The following is a 20,825-nucleotide window of genomic DNA, read 5'->3' as shown; positions in this document are numbered from 1 at the left end:
AAATAAGAAAGAAAAGGTTTTGTTGGAGGAAAGCAATAAGAGGAAACAAAAAAAGTGATGGGATTAAAGGCAGGACGAGGATCAACATGTGACCAGCGTTTGCTCGTCGGCGTGAGCTGAAGGAGGCGTGCCCGACCGATGCTGTCATGCTTGTTACGGTGAGCTACCACTCAAACATTGAACTGAAGTATCATATAGATTCTGTAAAACGGTAACCAATAGACTACTATAATGACGCTGGCTTGTAAACGTGAGCATTGTGATTATTTGGTGTTTGAAAAAAATAAAACCCATGAAATTATTATATTCATATGACATGCTGAAACATATGCCACTGACTGTAACGTTACCTGGGATGAAGACATTTCACACGCGACGCCAGAAGAACTCTGAACTCCTCTTGCAGTGTTCTGGGGAACTGCGGCGCCACTTTTATGAAGTTATTTGGCCCGCACCGCACCACTGTATATATTTTTACAACCCGCCGCGCACCCGCGACCATTAAATAGACATACGGAGTCCGCAGGTTATAAGACGACCCGCGCATCACTAGCTCAGGGCTATCAGGGTTGTCATGTCAACAAATGCACGCGCGATGGCATCCCCTGTTATAGGATGACAGATCTTACTACAGTAGTTGAGGACATTATTTTTTCCAAACTGTAGGGGGACCCCGAGAGCAAAAGTAGCCAAGTGCGGCTTTAAAGGGTTAGTTCACCCAAAATAAAATGTGTCATTAATGTCTCTAATGATGTTCCACACCCGTAAAACCTCCGTTCATCTTCGGAAGATATTTTATATTTAGTCCGACAGTGTATCCAAGTGTATGCACACTATACTGTCTATGTCCAGAAAGGGAATAAAAAAACATCATCAAAGTAGTCCATATGTGACATCAGTTAGTTAGAATCTATTGAAGCATCAAAAAGACATTTTGGTCCAAAAAAAACAAAAATTCAGACTTTATTCAGCATTGTCTTTTCTTCTGCGTTGGTTTTCAAACCTCAAATAAAGATTCAAACGGTCATGAATCAGCGTATTGATAGTTTTATAGTGTCAAAATATAACACTCACTTTATCATGAAATGCTGAAGTGAGAGTACAGTTATATTTTACCTCTAACATACACACCAAGCAATGCTACCTGCCCATTTCACAGCGTGATTTCTCCACTGCCACAAATACTGCCCTAACAAAACACAGATTTGTGCACGTTTTACTGTACCTGCTTTTAATTGGCCTTTAGTTTGAATTTTACCTACTTTAAAAAGTGTCAGCTTGCCAAAGCATTGAACAAGCTCTTTGATCTAATGGTGTTGCTAAGCAGTCCAAATACAAACGATATATGCAAACTTTTTTTGAAAGTAATTAATAGTACTCTAATCCAATGGCATTGTCAGATTGACAATTATGTTATCCAATAGTGTGGGGAAACTAGAGGGTGACAATATTACCCTTCACCCTTCAAGTTCCAGATGTGCTCATTGGTGCGCACAAACCCGCCCCCCGTTGGTGCCTTAGTTCGCCTATGCCTAAAACCGGCCGTGTTTGTCCCTTTTTTTTCCAGAGCTGTTTTCTCAGTCTTCTACTAGACATATCCATTATATTGTAATTCTTGGAGTTCGATTTTTGTGTGTTGATGGTTATGCTGGAACACAGCTGGCTGCTGCATTGCAGCTGTGTCATTTTGAGGCTTGATCTGTGTATGGAAACTGCATGTCAATGTTATTTGTTTTACCACTCCAGCTCTCATTCTTACAGGTGGATCAGTATGTGTGTGATATCATCACTCAGGAATATGCCTCTGTTGTTGTCTATGGAGTATGCATATTTTTGTACTTTTATGTTTATGCATATATGTTTACCAGGCCTTGAGTAATAGTTAAAAGTGCAATACTATATGAAGTTAATAAATTATATTATTTGCTTTTAGTATTTTAGAATTGAATGGTGATGTGAACATGATGGTGTCAATTGCGGAGGAAACCTGATCCATGTAAAACAATTGTCTCATATGAGTGTACATAATTTGAAACAAGTACTGTTTATGTCCTTGTGTGTAAAAAAATAAAATAAATATATATATATATATATATATATATATATATATATATATATATATATATATATATATATAAGAAGAGCAGTCACCTGTGTGCAAAGTGATATATATATATATATATTGGATTTACCAACAGCACATCAGCAGTTTGTATTCTCTTTAAGTCAGCATTGTACGTCCATGATGTGAAAAGAATCATTAATTATGTGTCCAGTCATAAAGCAGTAAACAACCTGACAAGAATATGACATGCTGAACTCCCCTAAATCCCCACTGTGAGCATGTTGCCTTAATCAGGGCAACAAACAATATGAAGCAACTTCTCAACTGCTGTATGAAGCCACTTGAGGTGCTGTCTGTGGATTTATTATACTCTACCTGTTTAATATTCATTACTTCATATTTGAGATATTGTGTATCTAGCTGTGTTTTTTTATTATTTTTTTTATTTTTTTTTTTTTTTTTAAGAAAGAGGCCTCTATAATGAGGCACTTCAAAAATAATATATTGCGGACAGTTGCATCAGAATTCAAGTATTAGATGGAACACAGATTGTCATGATGTTCAATGGCAATTGCTGAACTGGTCTTCTAAACCAGTGGTTCTCATTCGTTTCAGTCCAAGTACCTCTGATTCAATCATAACATCAAGTACATTCTAGTCATTGTACATTTCGGTATAGGCAGAATTGTTTATTATTTCAGTTCTTTCATTTGGCAGCACTCTTGTGCGCATTTGTTATTGATTTTGTGTGTGTGTGTACATGTTTTTTGTACACACACACACACACACACACACACACACACACACACACACACACACACACACACACACACACACACACACACACACACCTAAATTGAGGTCCCCATGTGGAAACAAGTGAAGAAATCATTCAGATTATTATTTTTTTTTAAATGTAAAAATGGACAAAGTTTTCTATGATGGGTAGTTTTAGGAGCACGGTTGGTGTAGTCTTAAACCTGATGTGTGTGTGTGTGTGTGTGTGTTTTTTGCGTCATCGGAGGATTTTTTGGCCTGAGGCTAAAGACTACAGCTAGTAAAGGAAGCTATTTCTGCACGTTTTCAACCTGTTCATGGGGAGTGGGATCGCACTCACAATGCTCAGCTCGGGCAGCTGCGGGCATTCATGTAAACGGAGTGGCAGCCATATTGCGCCAGAACGCTCACCACATACCAGCTGATTGGTGGAGAGGAGACCGAGTGATGAAGCCAATCAGGAGAGGGGGATGATTAGGAGGCCATGAGGGACAGAGGCCAGCAGGGGGCGCTCACCCCGTGGTCTGTGTGGGTCCTAACACCCCAGTATAGCGATGGGGACACTATACTGACAAAGAGCACCATCTTTTGGATGAAAACCGAGGTCCTGACTCTCTGTGGTCGTTAAAAATCCCAGGATGTCCTTCGGAAATAGAGTAGGGGTGTAACCCCAGCATTCTGGCCAAATTTGCCCATTGGCCTCTGTTCCTCATGGCCTCCTAATCATCCCCCTCTCCTGATTGGCTTCATCACTCGGTCTCCTCTCTTCCAATCAGCTGTATGGTGTAAGGTGTATGGTGAGCATTCTGGTGCAATATGGCTGCCGTCGCATCATCCAGGTGGATGCTGCACTTTGGTGGTGGTTTAAGTTGGTGGTTTCATTTGGACGGTATTCTGCACTCATTTGAAATTGACATTTGACATCATCTGACAAAAAATGAATGAATAAAATGTAATTGATCACATAGATGTGAGTGTTGTGGTTCCTGGTCATAGCAGCACCAGTTGCTGCAGTTAATGAGGTGAATTCAAATGACTTTGACATAGTCCTTTAACTTTTTCCTATATTAAATGCCTATTGGCCTGCTGTGCACAGTTAAGCTGATGCCACCGGGGTGGCGATGCCACCGGCTGGGGCCCGTGATCGCTGCTCGCAGCTTTAATTAATTTTGTTCTTATGTTGTTTAGTTAATAAATTAATTCTTTTTTACTACTTGCTGGTCCATGTTGCCTCCAGTTCATGTTGCAATTTTGAGCTGGTTGTAACATTGATTGATTGATTATTTCATTTTGTAGAGTTGTGTACCACAGTATGACACCACTGAAAACCACTGTTCTAAATTATTTAATAAAATGCTTTGGATGATATGGTTTAAATATGATTGGGCTCAGCATGGCTAAAAGTGATACTTTATGTAATACAATATATTTTGTAGTCTTACTATCAGGCACCAAGCATAAAAAAGCTGTTTAATTTTAAATATGTAGATTAGATGATTCTTGAGAGAGTACCAAAGCTGTTTATGTTCATTTATTATTGATAAGACCTCTGTTTTTAATTATTTCTGCATGTATTTACACTCTTCTTAACTTCCACTCAAACAATTTCGGGGCACTATAATAATACATAATTAAATTTAGGGAAATGTAGAATCTAATAAATGTTTTATCATACTTTATCACACACTACAATGTTTTCAATTTTTATTTAAGCCTGCCTAACTCGAACTGAATGAACTTGTCTTGCTCCTGAACAAGGCTGTACACTGATCAGGCATAACATTATGACAGGTGAAGTGAATAACACTGATTATTTCTTCATCACGACACCTGTTATTAGAGGAGATATATTAGGCAGCAAATTAACATTTTGTTCTCAAAGTTTATGTGTTAGAAGCAGGAAAAATGGGCAAGGGTATGGATTTGATTGAGTTTGATAAGTGCCAAATTGTGATGGCTATACGGCTAGATGGGTCAGAACATCTACAAAACTGCAGCTCTTGTGGGGTGTTCCCGGTCTGCAGTGGTCAGTATTTATCAAAAGTTGTCCAAGGAAGGAACAGTGGTTAATCAGCGACAGGGTGATGGGCAAACAAGGCTCATTGATGCACATGGGGAGTGAAGGCTGGCCTGTTTAATCTGATCAAACAGACAAGCAATATTTTAGATAATGTACTTAACTCAAAATCCGTGGTAGTTTCACAGAATCGCTGAAAATTTCACAGAATCGTGATCGGTCCAATGTAAGTCAGTGACAGGCAGCATCCGTGATCCACTCACGGATTCCCTGTTCCAACACCTTATTCGTCAGTTTGATTCAGTCAGCATCATTTTATTTACATTTATTTTCTTTTTATTTGAACAAGTTTGAGGTGTTGACTTGGCCTCCAAATTTCCCAGATCTCAATCCAATCGAGCATCTGTGGGATGTGCTAAACAAACAAGTCCGAACAAGTCTAAACTTACATGATTTAAAGTATTTGCTGCTAACATATGGTGCCAGATATCACAGCACATCTTCAGGGGTCTAGTGGAGTCCATGCCTTGTCAGGGCTGTTTTGGCAGCAAAAGGGGGAATAACACCGTATTAGGTCATAATGTTATGCCAAATTTCGGTGAATTAAATTGTATCAATTACGAGATATTTTTTTTTTTTTTTTAGATGTGACCAGTCACTAGAAAATTTTAAATTGGATAGGCCTGACATTTTTTACACTGTTGGTAAAATATTTTTTTCCATTGGCTCAGCATATTGTTTTTAATTGAACCCATGTTAACAAACTGTTGCCACAACTGATCAAATTCAATTCACAGAAATTAAATTTGGCCAATTGAAAAATTAAGATGTGATCGGTCACTTGAAATGTTTTATTGGAGAGGCCTGACATTTTTTACAGTCTTCCTGCGCCGCTATGATCCCTTGAACTTCATACGCCTCCATGGCTTCCTGAACTGCCTGTACCGTCATGGTTTCCTGAACTGCCTGTACCACCATGGTTTCCTGAACTGCCTGTACTGACATGGTTTCCTGATCAGTTCCCCCCATGCTTTATGGACAAAGACATCAATTATGAGAGCATTTATGTGTGTACTCTTTCTTTTAATAAATATTAATACAGAATAGCAAAATACATGGGATTCATTCAGTTTAAATAATTAAAAAGAAGAAGAGGAACAAGAGGAAAAACAAAAAAATTGACAAAACCTGCTTCAGGACTTCAGTATTTTAAATGAAAAGTTTATTTTAAAAAATGAATAAATTAATAAATGAACAAGAAGTGTCATAGATCTGTTTTTAAAGTTGTTTTTTAAATAAAGGTTTATGTGATATCAGTTTGTGTACGTGTTTTTATTGTATTTACTCTGTAGTTAAATGAAACAAGAGGGTAACAAACGGCACTTTAATTTACAGCCCGCAGATTCATACTTAACCTGGAATGCACCACTTACCCTGTAACTACACAGATATTTACCCCTAAATTAAAAAATACTTACAGTATAAATAATTGTGTTAATTTTGCAAAAATATTAAATATTGTTCCTTTACCTACACATACATACTTTATAGTTATGCTGCGAATTTGTTTTACTTACGCAATACTTTCCGAGCTGTTATCTGTAGCGTTACCAAATTGCATTGTATATCAATAACAACTAAAGGGATTCGGTAAGAACAAACAACATGCAAAGGGCACACAGCCTCAGAGATTCACAGATAACTTATATTTGTTCAAGCTGTTTCAGGTTATACAAGCTTGTGCACGTGCTACAACTGTTACTATAAAATGTTACGATCAAGCACTAAACAATTTCCTAACAAATTATGACAAACAGTTATCTTATGGAATAAATTAATGTCTTTAATAACATAAATCTGGTAGAATTGTCAAGTATGTGAATATTTCAATAATAAACTACTATTATATTATAAAGCTGAATTTATTGTAGGTTAAATTTATTATACTACTACTTTTTTATTTAACTTGATTACAATATACAGTAAAGCATATTTTCAGTATTGATTAAAATTATTACCTGCAACGAACCTGCCACACTTTTTGGTGTAAGTGCAAACTAGACTTGGTTCGAACATACATGGAAAAAGGTAATTTGTATATGCATTTATAGTTCCCAGTATGCATACAGTGTGCATCAGATAGAAGCAGCATCTCTCAGTCTATCATTAGCAATGTTTACAATTTGATCTAATGCCTTTAGAATGAGAACGTCAACATCATCATTTATGTCGATCTCATCATGGTAGTTCTTCACTGGGAAGATGTGGTTCATTGGTACACCGATGCTGATACTACACATCTCCATCTGAAGAAAAAGAACATGATGATTCAACAATTATAAGACAAACCCAATAATTAAAAATAGGTTACTCTTTATTTTAAGGTGCCATTGTCACTGTGTATTTATATATGTAAGTACTGAGTAATAATAATTAACATTACTATAGGGTATGATAAGGGTTTGCTTGAGGGTTAGTTGCATTTAATGATGCATTATTTATTGTTATTACTTTAAGTGCATGTGACATTTGTAACAAGGACACTAAAACAAGTTTAAAAAGTTTAAAAAGTTACTGAAAAAAATCAGTAAAGAACCACAATGCAAAACACACATATGACGTTTAAATTCACCTTCTCTTTGATCTTCTTGCTGGTGTAGATCTTCCTAAGGTCTTTTTTCACCAGTGGACATGCTTCATCCACTTTAGTCATGATGATCACTTGAGGAATCCCTACAATGATAGTGTTAGTAATTTATTAAAGTTATTTTTTATACGAACATATCACATTTCCATTGTTTACAAATGAAGACATCAGATGCAAAAGCCTCTAAATCCGTCTGATGTTTATCGACACTTCTGAAAGGGCTGAGGCTGGGATTTAGTGGGTTTGAAGTGAAAGTATTTTATAAACTTATACTATATGTGGAGAGCATTCACTCAGTATCATTATCTCATTTTCAGGCTTTTAGAGGCTTTTGCATCTGAACTCTTCAAATTATACAAGACCAATTAGCCTGGGAAAGTATCAATCAAGTTTTAATCTATTTTGCAGAATGTTTCTTTTACTTGCAGTGATTTGATACAGCCATTCTTTTCATAATTACTGTCCAATATAAAATATAATTTCATGTTTATAATTTAGCTATTGGAACACAGTTTGGTTAATTTAAGGGAACATGCTAATGTTCACTTTCCTAATGACACTTAACTCTAATCACGTCTGCGTTTTAGAAAAACGGCCAATGGGATTGACATGCAGAGCCTCTACTCCAAAGATGGCTCGCATCCGCTCATTCAAATTTTGTGCTGAGGAGACGAAACGGTGTCCAAGCCATTCAGCGGGGTGGTTCAGGGTTGTTGCTGGGATGACATAACATGTCTGTTCCCTACATCAAGGAACAGGGGTTACATCAATACCCAAGACGTTCCTTATCTGTCCCTATGGAAAGATCCACAACTACTGAACTGTGTTACGAGTGTTGGAGATTCAGATGCTGACAAGCTGTAGTGTTTCCTTTTGGCAGTTGCTTCTGTAAAGTCATAACCCATAGCCCCATGTAAGCCCAAAGTGCTAGTCCTCCATCCCAACAGGGTAGAATCAACAGGGCTTACCATGGAGACAGTCGTAGCTGCTGTTTCTTTTGTTTGTTTGCTTCCCATATTTTTCCAGCCATGACCAGTGTTGTTAATGCTGAGGAAGTCTAATGGACTTCCTAGTCTAATCGTACCTAGTCTAATGGAAAGAGATGCTACAAAGGCCACACCCAAACTGCAAGGAAGAAAACATGTAGAAATTTGGACTTCCCCAGATGTTCCTGAAGAATGGAGACTCCATCCCTAGACGGTCCATCAAATTTGGGAACAGTTTGGTGATGAACACGTAGATCTGTTTGCCTCCCACAAATTTTCCCATTGCTGCTTGTTTTACTCCCTGACCGAGGGGACCCTCGGCATGGAGGCACTAGCGCACAGCTGGCCACGGGGCCTCCGCAAGAATACGTTTCCCCCAGTGAGCCTTCCTGCACAGACACTGTGCTAGATCAGGAAGGACAAGGAGCAGATCCTTCTGGTCTCCCCATATTGGCCCAGCCGGACTTGGTTCTCTGAACTCATACTCCTTGCAACAGCCCCTCCCTGGTCGATCCTTCTGTGGAAGGACCTCCTTTCTCAGAGATGAGGCACCCTCTGGCATCCACTTCCCAATCTATGGAACCTACACATGTGGGTACTGGATGGGACGCAGCAGGTTTGAGTACCCTACCACCACAGGTAGGGGCTACCATCACTTCCACTAGGGCTTTAAGTGGAAATAAGCCTATGCGTTGAAGTAGAACCTTACGTCTCACCAATAATACCCCTGGAAATGCCTGATCAGGTTCATGCTCTCCTTCCTTGGGTTGGAACAAAGGCTGTTTCCTTCCATCCAGCAGGTTTACATGGCCACTGTCTCTGCCTACCACAATCTCGTGACGTCAAAAACAGTAGGTCAGCACAACCTGGTCATCAGGTTCCTGAGGGGGGCTAGGAGACTAAATCCTCCTCGGTCTAAATCCTCCTCACCCTTGCAGGGGTCTCATCTCCCCTGCAGAGAGCTCCCTTTGAGCTTTTGCAATCAGTTGCGCTTAAGTTCACTTGGGCGCTTTGGCCTTCGTCAAAAGGGTAGGGGACATGCAGGCATTTTCGGTTGACAAAGCATGTCTGGAATTTGGGCTGGCTAATTCTCATGTCATCCTTTGGAAGAGGTAGACCCAGCCTTGGCTCTGCTCTTTCCAGTATGTGCCCTCCATGCTCATGTAGACAGAACGCAATGTTTCAAGATTTCAGACCAGCTTTTTATCTGTTCTGGTGGGAAGCTGAAGGGAAAGGCTCTCTCAAAGCAAAGGTTATCACACTGAATAGTGGACGCCATTGTCTTGGCTTACCAGATGCAGGGTTATTTATGCCCCCTAGGAGTGAGGGAACACTCCACCAGGAGTGTGGCCTCCACCAGGGTGCCCAGGCTTGGTGACACCAAACACATTTGCAAGATTTTATAATCTCCAGTGACACTGTGGAGCCAGTGTACATTCTTCCAGTAGCCAGTAACTAGGACCGGCTTGGTATATTCCTCAGGTGAGTTTTCCCTGAAGCTCTGAGTTTCTTCAGAACTGTTGATGCTGACACCAGAGTGCATGCCCTCTCAGTCAGCCCTCATGTTAGGCTAGGTGCCTCCATGTGCATGGTTCCTCCTCTGGACAACCCCCAAATGTGTATTTCTACTGTTAGCCTCTTCAAGCAGGTGTCTTTCTGTTGCAAGCCCCTTGCCACCCCTGGGGTTGAAATATTCCAACTTCGACTGGATACCCCAGAGTGCTCCATATGCAGCCCATACGTGGGTCATATGTGTATTCTTAAGTCCTCCCTGCAGGTAGGCATGGTGTTGCATGTTTTCAGGTGGAATATGCTTCCCAGTGTACCTTGGTACCGTGCTAGTCTTAAGATAGTGAGCTCACACTTGTGCAGGGAACTGGAAGACCCCTAACAAAACAAAAATATATTGCAGTATATTGGAAAATATCATGTAATATATTAGGCAATATATTCACATATATGGGATTTAATATTTATATTCACCAATATATTGCAATATATGAAAGCGGCAATCATTTGTATATTTTGCAATATATTACAGGAATATATAATATATTGTATAATACCATCAATATATTATTCCATGTATTTACAATATATTATAATATATTTTGAAGTAATATATTGGTAAATATATTTTCCTTTCATAAGGGACAGTAGAGTGGCATGATTAGATTGGACCCCCATTCATCAGTCACTGACGTGACCTGGAGTAACTGAACCAAACGTCTTGGTTACATATGTAACCCTTTTACCCTGAGGAGGGAATGGAGATATTATGTCCCTCTGCCACTTCTGCTGTACTGCTGGAATGCATGGGAGTTCAGTCTCGGCTCCTCAGCAGGTAACATAATGCAAGATTGCCAGCGTACTTCCTTATAAACCCACAAGTTATGCTAAGCAAATTCCACAAAAAGACCCATGGCCTTTCATTGCCATTGGCTTGTTTTCTAGAACTCGAAGACGATAGGCTTCTAAGCGAAGCCCCCATTCATCAGTCACTGATGTAATGTCTCCAGTCCCTCCTTAGGGAGCAAGGCTTACATATGTAACCAAGACATTTTATTGCTTCTGTCTGCTTCTGGACTGCCAAGAACTGCTGGGCGATGTCCGCGGAACACGGCTGTGAACTGCACGCTGAGCCCAGCAACTAATCATTCAACTGCAAGCGCTTAGGACAAGCTGGAGGATTCCATTTGAGTCCAATACACGCAACGGCCTGGGCAAGCATAGCCAATCAACTCTGCATTCGACTCGGCATGAGCGATGCCAAGGGGGAAGCTGAACCTCATCTCCATCTGCAGAGGACAATAGCACTCTCTCATATGCAAGTATTCACATTTGATCCTCACCTGGAGCACCGAAAGACACACTGGGTCCCCTGTGAGAATAACCCGTGTCATCACCCGGCAGCTCAACGGCACACAACAGGCTAGACTGGGCCAGATGTTAAGGCATCTTAAAAAGACAATCGCCGACCACGCTTGTTCTTTTAGAGAAATCTGCACTTTTGCACTAAAGTACAAGGGATAAATCAAGAGGGATAAATCCCTGCATGTAACTGTGTGCTCTTCCACCAGCAAAAGAGGTCTCCTTTCTTGCATGCTCTTTTCCAGTCACTGAACGTTGTTCAGTGACTGGAAAGAGTGATTGCTGTTCACAACCAGTCGGCTCCAAAGCAAAAATCTGAATGAGTGGATCTTACATACCAGTATGTACAGGCGAGTGATTTGATCAGACAAATTTCCATGTGGATCTTGAAAAGCAGATATTTTGGAAATGGCGGAGGCGAGTTTTTGTACCATCTAGTGGTTTAGAGGAAAATAAAATCAAAGGAGCGTTTAGCCCCATTGTACCCTACTGTTATATCCCACCTCAGTACTGGGCTAGGTTGTAACAACAGCACTCTAACAATCCCCAATGTCCTAATATGAAAACTAAAATTACATATTCAAAGGTCAGTCTCACTGTTTTCACTGCTGCTGTCGCGTATTTTGCGCAATTGACCAGTAAGTCTTTCTTCTGAATTTGCAGCCATAATATAAACCACGCAGAAAGCCTGATCCGCGAGCAAAGGGTCTCTGACGTAATCTTCACTCTCAGGACTGAGTTGCTCCCCTGGTTTGAACTAAGATTTAAAATGAAGACAAAATATGTAAAAAAAATATCAGTGTAAACATTTTGACAATGTTTAAGTTTTCCAATAAATGTGGATTATTACTTTGTAGTTATTCTTGACATGTCCATATAAGGCTTTGATGATATCTTCTGGGTGAGACCCCGATGAGTTAGCTTCCAAACCCATTATATCACATAAGGAAAAAGGCAAATCACCACTTGCACTTCTGATGATGTATGGTGTAAGCTAGAGATCAATTGAAAAAAAAGAAAAAAGAAATCATTAATACTGTAATTTCCAACTGACAAATTTACACACACAGCCAAAATGCTAATAATTCACATACTAATGGAATTGTCGCATTTGATTTACGTGCTTCAGACAATGGTCACACTGGAGCCAAACCTGACATTTTGACATGTTTTAAAGTAATAGTCAGTTATGTAATGCTTAATGAATGCATTACAATTGAACTAAACTTATTAGATTTTAGTTGACTGATTTTAGACTAAAACTAAAAACACTTCAGGTGACTAAAATATGACTAAAACTAAATGGAATTTTAATAATATTAATTATAATAATTTGTCACATTTATATAGCGCTTTTTCTGGGTCCTCAAAGCGATTTACATTTAGAAGGCGGGAATCTCCTCAACCACCACCAATGTGCAGCATTCACCTGGATAATGCGACGGCAGCCATATTGCGCCAGAACGCCCACCACACACCATCTGATTGGTGGTGAGGAGGCCCAGTGATCAAGCCAATCAGGAGAGGGGGATGATTAGGAGGCCATGATGGACAGAGGCCAATGGGGAAATTTGGCCAGAATGCCGGGGTTACACCCCTACTCTTTTTGCGAAGGACATCCTGGGATTTTTAATGACCACAGAGAGTCAGGACCTCGGATTAATGTCTCATCCGAAGGACGGTGTTCTTTGACAGTATAGTGTGCCCATCACTATACTGGGGTGTTAGGACCCACACAGAGCACTGGGTGAGCGCCCCCTGCTGGCCTCACTAACACCTTTACCAGCAGCAACCTAGTTCCCTTATCGAGAGAACTCCCACAGCATCGGAACGCCGAATTTGGGGATGCTCCCTAAGCATCAGCGAATCTGAAGTCTGAATAAACACTAGTCCAATCCGATTGCCGTGCGTGATGACGTCATTGTGACGGCATACCCGGAAGTATAAAAGGGGAGCCGGTGCATAATGGCGGCAGTTATTGCTCTTCAGCATAGCGCTCTCTGTGATTGTCTGTCTATTTACTGTTGTCTGTCCAGTTGTGAAAGTGTTTGAAAGAGTAAAGAAAATGGAAAGAGAGTTTAGGCACTGTGTGCATCCGTGTCCCCGCTTTATTTTGGGCTCGGATACACACCTGCTGTGTGTGCAGTGTTTGGGTGTTCAGCATGCTCCTGTGAGCATTGTGAGAGGCCCCATGGTTCTGGACCCGCGGTCGCTGAGGCGGCTCGCCGTCGCAGATCATGGGGTTCACAGCGGGACTTGTCAGAGGGTTTTGGGACTGCTGCGGCACTTTCCCAATCCTCCTCTGACAGTTCTGAGGATCTTCCTCCCCGTGTGGAAGCCCGCTTGGCAGCATCTTCCCCCGGGTTGGAGGGTCCGATGCTCATTCTCTCCGGTTCCGAGGAGCCGGAGGGGGCAGGCATCGAGGTGGGGGATGAAGCAGGGAATGTAACGCTTCATTCACCCGCCCAGGAGGAGCTGGCTGAGGTGTTGACCCGGGCGGTGGCCAAATTAAAGATTGATTGGCCACAAGAGACGCAGGAAGTCCAGCCACCCAGTAAGCTGGATGACTGGTTTCTTACGCACCGGGTCCAAACACCACGGCGGGGTTTACCGTTCTTCCCGGATCTGCACACCGAGGTGTGTAGATCGTGGAAGAAGCCCTACTCCTCATGTGTTTCCAATCCCCCGGTATTGGATTATTCGAATGTTCTATGGGCATGCGAGGCGGGCTATGGGGTGATGCCTCGGGATGGAGGAAGCTCTCGTGAGCTATCTTTCGCCCAAATCTGCGTCATCCCTAAAAGCCCCGGTGCTGCCAACCAAACCCTGTTGGGATACCTCATCTTTGGTGGGCAAGGCTTATATGGCAGCTGGGCGGGCTGGTAGTTCCCTGCACACTCTGTCCATCTTGCAGGCCTACCAAGCCGAACTCCTGAAGGAGCTCGATGAGGGCGAGGGTCCCTCTCCGGAGGATGTACTGGAGCTGCGGATTTGTCTCTCCGCATTACCAGGGAGATGCTCCTTTGCTGCGATGGTAACTGTGGAGAGACATCTCTGGCTGAATTTGTCAGGGATAATGGAGAGAGATAGATCCTTTTTCCTGGACTCCCCAATCTTGCCTTCTGGGTTGTTTGGGGAGGCGGTTGACACTGTCGTTTCCAGACACCAGGAGGCGAAGAAGCAGTCCGCAGCCTTCCACCAGTACCTCCCTCGCCGCTCGAAGCCCGGGAAGGCTGGCCCTAGCGGGCAGCCTCAGCCGTCTGCCAGCTCCTCGCATTGGCAGATGCAAAAGGAGAGCATCGCCTCTAGAGCCCCTCCTCCAGGAGCTTGGCAACAGAGGCAGCGTTCTCATCAACAGCCTTCCGCTCCTAAAGGCGATCTGAGGAGCATCCTTCAGGCGCAGAAGGCTGCTGGGAAGAAGTCCTAGCTACGGCGGGACTTCTGGAGCGGTCCCTCCCGCGAAGGGGCAACCGAGGTTGCTTCCTTCACGTCGCGCTGGGGAAATCGATGTGGTAATCCTCCATCCTTCCATGTCACATGAAGTTCTTGAGGTTCGCTTTCGGGGTGAAGCGTACCAATATCGAGTGCTTCCCTTCGGCCTAGCCCTCTCCCCATGCACATTCACGAAGTGCATGGATGCAGCTCTGGCTCCAATGACACTTCAGGGCATCCGTGTGCTGAATTATATCGACGACTGGCTCATATTGGCCCAGTCATACGAGATGGCAATTCGGCATCTAGATTTCGTTCTGGCCCACAAAAGGTGCTTGGGGCTGAGACTCAACACAAAAAAAGATTGTGTTGACGCCATCCCAGATGGCTATGTTCCTGGGGATTGTATGGGACTCGACAACGATGCAGGCACATTTGTCTCCCGCGCGAGTCGAGACCATACTGGCGATGGTCTCAGAAATAAGGCTAGGCCACAGCATCACTGTGAAGCACTTTCAGAGAGTGCGGGGGCACATGGCATGTGATACCGTTTGGCCTGCAACACGAGACCCCTACAGTGGTGGCTGAAAACCAAGGGGTTTTCCCCCAGAGGGAATCCTTTTCGTATGATCAGGGTAACGCGCAGGTGCCTTCGTTCCCTAGTCATATGGAAGAAACCTTGGTTTCTGTCCCAGGGGCCAGTGTTGGGAGTGTCCTGTTGCCGGGAGTCCGTTTCAACAGACGCCTCCCTCACTGGTTAGGGCGCGATCATGGACGGCCGCTTTGCGAGGGGCCCGTGGGAGGGCCGTCATTCCTCCTGGCACATAAATTGCCTGGAGATGATGGCGGTCTACAAAGCTCTCAGGAGCTTTTTTCCAGACCTCCGCAGCCAACATGTCCTGGTACGGACAGACAATATGGCTGTCGTAGCATACCTCCATCATCAGGGAGGGTTGAGGTCGCACCCTGTGTGCAGATTGGCACATCTAGTCCTCCTTTGGTCCCAAAGGGAAACTGCTCTCCATCAGGGCAATGTATGTTCCGGGGGTCCAAAATCAGGGAGCAGACATCCTGTCAAGGCAGGGGCTGAGGCCCTGGGAGTGGCGAATCCACCCCAAGGTGGTCGAGGCCATGTGCGAGAGGTTTGGCCCGGTGGAAGTGGACCTGTTTGCATCTCGAGAGACGTCCCACTGTCCACTGTGGTTTTCCCTCACGTATCCAGCCCCGCTGGGGTTGGATGCCATGGTTCAGACGTGGCCGAGGCTGTGTCTGTAAGCATTTCCCCCGATTGCTCTGCTTTCGGGGGATCCTGGAGAGGGTCCGTCGACAGGGGATCAGCCTACTTCTGGTGGCACCCCGTTGGCCAACTTGAGTTTGGTTCTCAGATATCATAGCTCTACTGGCAGGTCATCCGTGGCAGATTCCTCTGAGGAGGGATCTCCTGTCTCAGGCGGCGGGCACAATATTTCACCCCCGGCTGGATACTTGAAACCTCTGGGTCTGGCCCCTGAAGGGGGCAGAGGTGGTAGAGACCTTACTCAGTTCCAGGGCTCCGTCTACGAGGAGACTGTACAGCCTCAAGTGGAATGTGTTTTCCACTTGGTGCAGGGAGCGTGAGGTGGACCCAGTTAACTGCCCAGTGGCTTCAGTGCTGGAGTTCCTCCAAGATCGCTTCTCTGCGGGTCTAACCCCGTCCACACTCAAGGTGTGTGTGGCTGCCATTGCTGCTTTCCACACTTCTATGGGTGATGGGCCTTTGGGTAGGCACCAGCTGGTTGTACAGTTCCTCCGTGGGGCTCGGAGGAAGAGGCCTGTGGCTCGGTCCAGAGTTCCAACCTGGGATCTGGCAGTGGTTCTCGGAGGGCCGGCTGAGGCCCCCTTTGAGCCACTGGAGTCGGCGGAACCGAAGAACCTGACCCTTAAGGTGGCTTTTCTCCTCGCCATTATCTCTCTTAGGAGAGTGGGAGATCTCCAGGCCTTGGCGGTAACGCCAACTTGCCTGGAATTTGCCCCGGTGGAGTAAAAGCCATCTTACATCCTGGGACAGGCTACGTGCCTAAGATCCTATCAAGGGTAGTCAGGTCTGCACAGTGGAGGAGATCTCGACAGCTTTTGGTGTGTTTCGGCTCACCCAAGAAAGGGTTGCCTGTGTCTACTCAGACAAACAGTAACTGGATTGTCCAGGCGATAACCATGGCCTATCAGGTGCGCAGTTTGCCTTCACCTATGGCCGTGAGGGCTCATTCCACCAGAGGCATGGCCTCGTCGGTGGCCCTTCTTTCTGGGGTCCCCTTGCGTCGCAGTGGGAGTTCCCTCGATAAGGGAACGGCTTGGGTTATGTATATAACCCTTGTTCCCTGAGAGGGAACGAGCACTGCATCGCGTTGCCACACCTCGCCACGCCTGGAGCGCATGCATCAGAGCAATAGCTGCCGCCATTATGCACCGGCTCCCCTTTTATACTTCCGGGTATGCCGTCACAACGACATCATCACGCACGCCAATCGGATTGGACTAGTGTTTATTCAGACTTCAGATTCGCTGATGCTTAGGGAGCATCTACAAATTCGTCGTTCCGACGCAGTGCTCGTTCCCTCTCAGGGAACAAGGGTTATATACATAACCCGAGCCGTTTAAAACTCGGGTTATGTAAACTATAACTAAATCTAAGTTTGCTGTCAAAATGAACACGGCCTTTTGGACACATGACTCATTCCCCTTCTAAGGAAACCATGATGTAATGTGCAGCTAACTGTTGTTTTAATTTATGTATAGCTTATTGGTAATTTTTGTTCTTGTATTAAAAATTATAAACAAATATACAGTTAAATGTACAATATAAACAGTTATATACAGTTTGAGGTGCACATAAGTGTATTTAGTTTTCATTTATAATGTAATGTATAAGGTGGCCAAATGTGTGAGGGCTGGTTCCTGGCAAGCCAGTATTCCCATTCAATGACCTTGAGAAGCTTATTCAAAAGTTCAGTTGTCCTGTTTCCACAGTGGCACCATATATCTATTTTGTATGTTGTCCATGCATGCTCTAAATGTTGTGTTTTGTATGTTGTGTTATAGGTTAAGGAATTATGCCTACATTATGATGCATGCTGTTATTATGCATTATAAATGCAGGCTACTCCTGGGTTTATAATTCATTGTAGTCTTAAAAGTTATAGCCAGAAGTATTATTACTGTTATTTTGATTATTCATGAGATGATCAAATACATTATAAAGTTGTTTGTATGCATTGAGAATACCCTTATGTTGCACTGTACTGTAGGCTTCATCTGGTGTTAAAATGTATTGTACTTTTTAAAGTTATAACCAAAAATATGTATTATAATATATACGTATTATAATATGTAAGTATTAAAATGTATTTTAACTGTTGTTATGATTATTTAACAGATGATACAACACATAAGGTTGTTCATCTAATGCATTAAAAGTTGGGTAAGTGTTATTTCAAAACTGTTTTACAAAACGGACTTGGGCCTAGTCCAATAACAAACTTGTAGCCCATCAGCAGTAAGGGGCGTGTCTACTAATGATGGTGAGAACAGCACACTCAGTGCACGTTATTATTCAAAACACAAGACACACATAATGGACATTAGCCGAGAACTAATATATGCTGGCTTTTGCTTGAATATGCTTGTGTGTCATGTTCGCTTGTTTGTCCATTTGTGATTGTATTGTGGCTCACTTCAGCAATGATAAAGATCCATTCATTTCCACACCGCATGGAGCATCTAAATCTCCTCACTTTCTGTTTCCGGCATCAGCTCACAAAATGTGACCGACAAGTAAGATACTATACTCCTAATATATGTTTTTTCCTCATTTCATGATCTATATAACTCTAATCTGGTTATCATTGTAATATGTCATTAGCTGGACTGTCTTGCTCGTGTACTATCGAGTTGTCATGAAAACAATTTGTGTTTTTGTGATTGCTATAACTCTAATCTGGTCATAATTGTTATATGTCGTTAGCTGGGCTGTCTTGGTCGTGTATTATCGAGTTGTCATGAAAACGGTTTGTGTTTTGTGATCGCTATAACTCTAATCTTGTCATATGTTGATAGTTGGACTGTTTTGATCGTGTACTATCGAGTTGTTCATAAGAACAGTTTGTGTTTTTGTGATGGAAGGGGTGAGTTTTTAATTGAATATTTTACCTGGATTAGTAACTCACAGATTCTTCCATATTCGTTGCCTGGGTTACGTATGGTTGGGGCGGAGCTATCAAAATAGGGCAGAGACTTTTGGGGGTAGGGGCATGTTTGTTTTGGCGATTTGAAATAACAACAACAGTTACCAGAAAGCAATTACCCAACCTTTAAGAATAGCCTTATAATGCATTATAAATACAGGCTTCATAGAAAGTGTAAAAAAACAAAAAACAAAAAAACGACCTTATTTTAAGTGCTGTATATGTGCAATATTATTTCAATATTATACTTACTTTTTTTGTAAAACTGTGACCAAGGCCACTTGAATCAACTATTGCGTCACTTGTGATCCGTTCTTGGAAGATGTTGTTGACAGAATTAATAAAACTGGATTTTCCTGCTCCAATTTGTCCAGCTAAGAGGATCCTGATGTGGGTTACATCTGGAATACTCACAGAAAATGTTTCTAGATGATTCTTTAGCTCTTCTTTTTCTCTATGCCAGTACAAGAAAAAAAAAAAAAAAATTGCTGTAAGGACCAAACAAATCATTTGACATAATTTGCACATTCAATCTTACCTTAATTTATTTAGATATTTATTTAGCCAAAGGTTTAGTGTGTTTGTCTACAGAAAGAGAATTAGCTCTAACTAAAAAAACAATACAAAATGATGGGAAAAAAAAAATGTTGTGTCTATTAGTCATTGGCATCCTCTAATAAAACGGACTAAGCAAAGAGCATTTGAATATACAATATAAACAGTTATATACAGTTTGAAACCTTAAAGGTGTCAGTTCTTGTTTATTGTTAATGTATTTTCATATTCATAATTTTTTTGTAATGAAAGTTGTACAGCAACACACTTTTTTATAAATATAAAATAATTACTAATAATATGCTATCCAAATAATATTTATATTATTCACTGTAGCTTTTATTTAGCCTTTAATCTAAATTACCTGTCATGTAAATAAAACAACAAAAAATAAATAGTCAACAATATTTTCTACATAGCCATGGATATAATATGGTGAGCCTACCCCCAATTAAATCTTCTCCATGGTAGTTTGAATTCTGCATACAGTATATGAAAAGAAAACACAGTTTATATAACAACAAGGTTAACCATATATTGATTTATCTCTCTATGATTAGCTGTGGTGTGTGTCCTGTCAGAATACAAATCATATAATACTGTGACATTACACAAAATATATGTAAATCATTGCCTAACTTCACCTGGGCTTGGTGGTGGATCTGGTTTAGATGGTGTTGGATCCGGTCGTGATGAACTGCCTCCCATTCTTTGCCGTTTTCTCAGAAGAAGGATCCTTTAACGTTTGTTCAGTCAGTCTGCAGCCCAGTGTGAAAGCTTAAACCACAGTACCCCTTTATATAAGCTACTGTTCCTTTTTCACTTTCACTTTCAATTTTACAAAGAATACTGGGAACAATATTTCTTTAAATAATATAAAATTAAATTTCTGATATACATCATCAGTACAAAGTGAAATATTTATAGTCCCAACAGGATACAAAGAGTTAAAAAATCTATTAAAGACCAGCCTGCATTTCCAGGAATAAGAAACTGATTTGGAAGTGCTGTGTCATTCCAGGGAGAGGGAGCCAAGATAGCACAGGCACAAACTAACAGAGTACAATTTGTGTGCTATTTTATACATTACATTTCGGATACTGTATATATTAACAGATTAGAGACACAAAAAAGAAGGAGAAAAAAAGATTCTAAAACAGCTCTAGTTAGCATTGCCATCATTTAAAAAATTTAGCTCTACTAGAAGGATGAAATACAGTTTTGTTTTTTGTTTTCTTCAAAAGATAATTAAATT

The 20,825-nt window shown here is 42.0% G+C and overlaps 1 protein-coding gene across 2 annotated transcripts; it reads right to left on the bottom strand.

Moving 5' to 3' along the window:
* Window positions 1-6,030: 6,030 nt before the first annotated feature.
* Window positions 6,031-20,372, bottom strand: LOC137062372 (interferon-induced protein 44-like). 2 transcript variants are annotated; one of them, XM_067433261.1, is made up of 7 exons: window positions 20,215-20,372; window positions 20,016-20,049; window positions 19,430-19,469; window positions 12,214-12,357; window positions 11,961-12,120; window positions 7,492-7,592; window positions 6,031-7,165 (listed from the first exon to the last, which is right to left on the bottom strand). In XM_067433261.1, the coding sequence occupies exons 1-7, from the start codon at window positions 20,276-20,278 to the stop codon at window positions 6,995-6,997; spliced, it is 714 nt and encodes a 237-aa protein (XP_067289362.1). In that variant the 5' UTR covers window positions 20,279-20,372; the 3' UTR covers window positions 6,031-6,994. The 2 variants fall into 2 exon arrangements, with proteins under 2 accessions (XP_067289362.1, XP_067289361.1); XM_067433260.1 differs by having other exon boundaries at window positions 6,032-7,165; window positions 19,268-19,469; window positions 20,215-20,371.
* Between the last annotated feature and the right edge of the window lie 453 nt (window positions 20,373-20,825).

Source organism: Pseudorasbora parva, chromosome 23, assembly GCF_024679245.1.
Source record: "Pseudorasbora parva isolate DD20220531a chromosome 23, ASM2467924v1, whole genome shotgun sequence".
Classification (NCBI taxonomy): Eukaryota; Metazoa; Chordata; class Actinopteri; order Cypriniformes; family Gobionidae; genus Pseudorasbora; species Pseudorasbora parva.
The sequence above is the reverse complement of the archived record's forward strand: the minus strand, read 5'-3'. Positions and strand labels throughout refer to the sequence as shown.

What these genes read in the sequence shown, in the direction of transcription:
- LOC137062372 (XM_067433260.1), bottom strand. Translation starts at nt 20,278, where the DNA reads ATGGGAGGCAGTTCATCACGACCGGATCCAACACCATCTAAACCAGAT. An exon ending in ATGTCAAGAATAACTACAAA is followed by an intron (nt 12,121 to 12,213) that starts GTAATAATCCAC and finishes TTTAAATCTTAG; the next exon opens with TTCAAACCAGGGGAGCAACT. An exon ending in GCAAGAAGATCAAAGAGAAG is followed by an intron (nt 7,166 to 7,491) that starts GTGAATTTAAAC and finishes CTTTTTCTTCAG; the next exon opens with ATGGAGATGTGTAGTATCAG.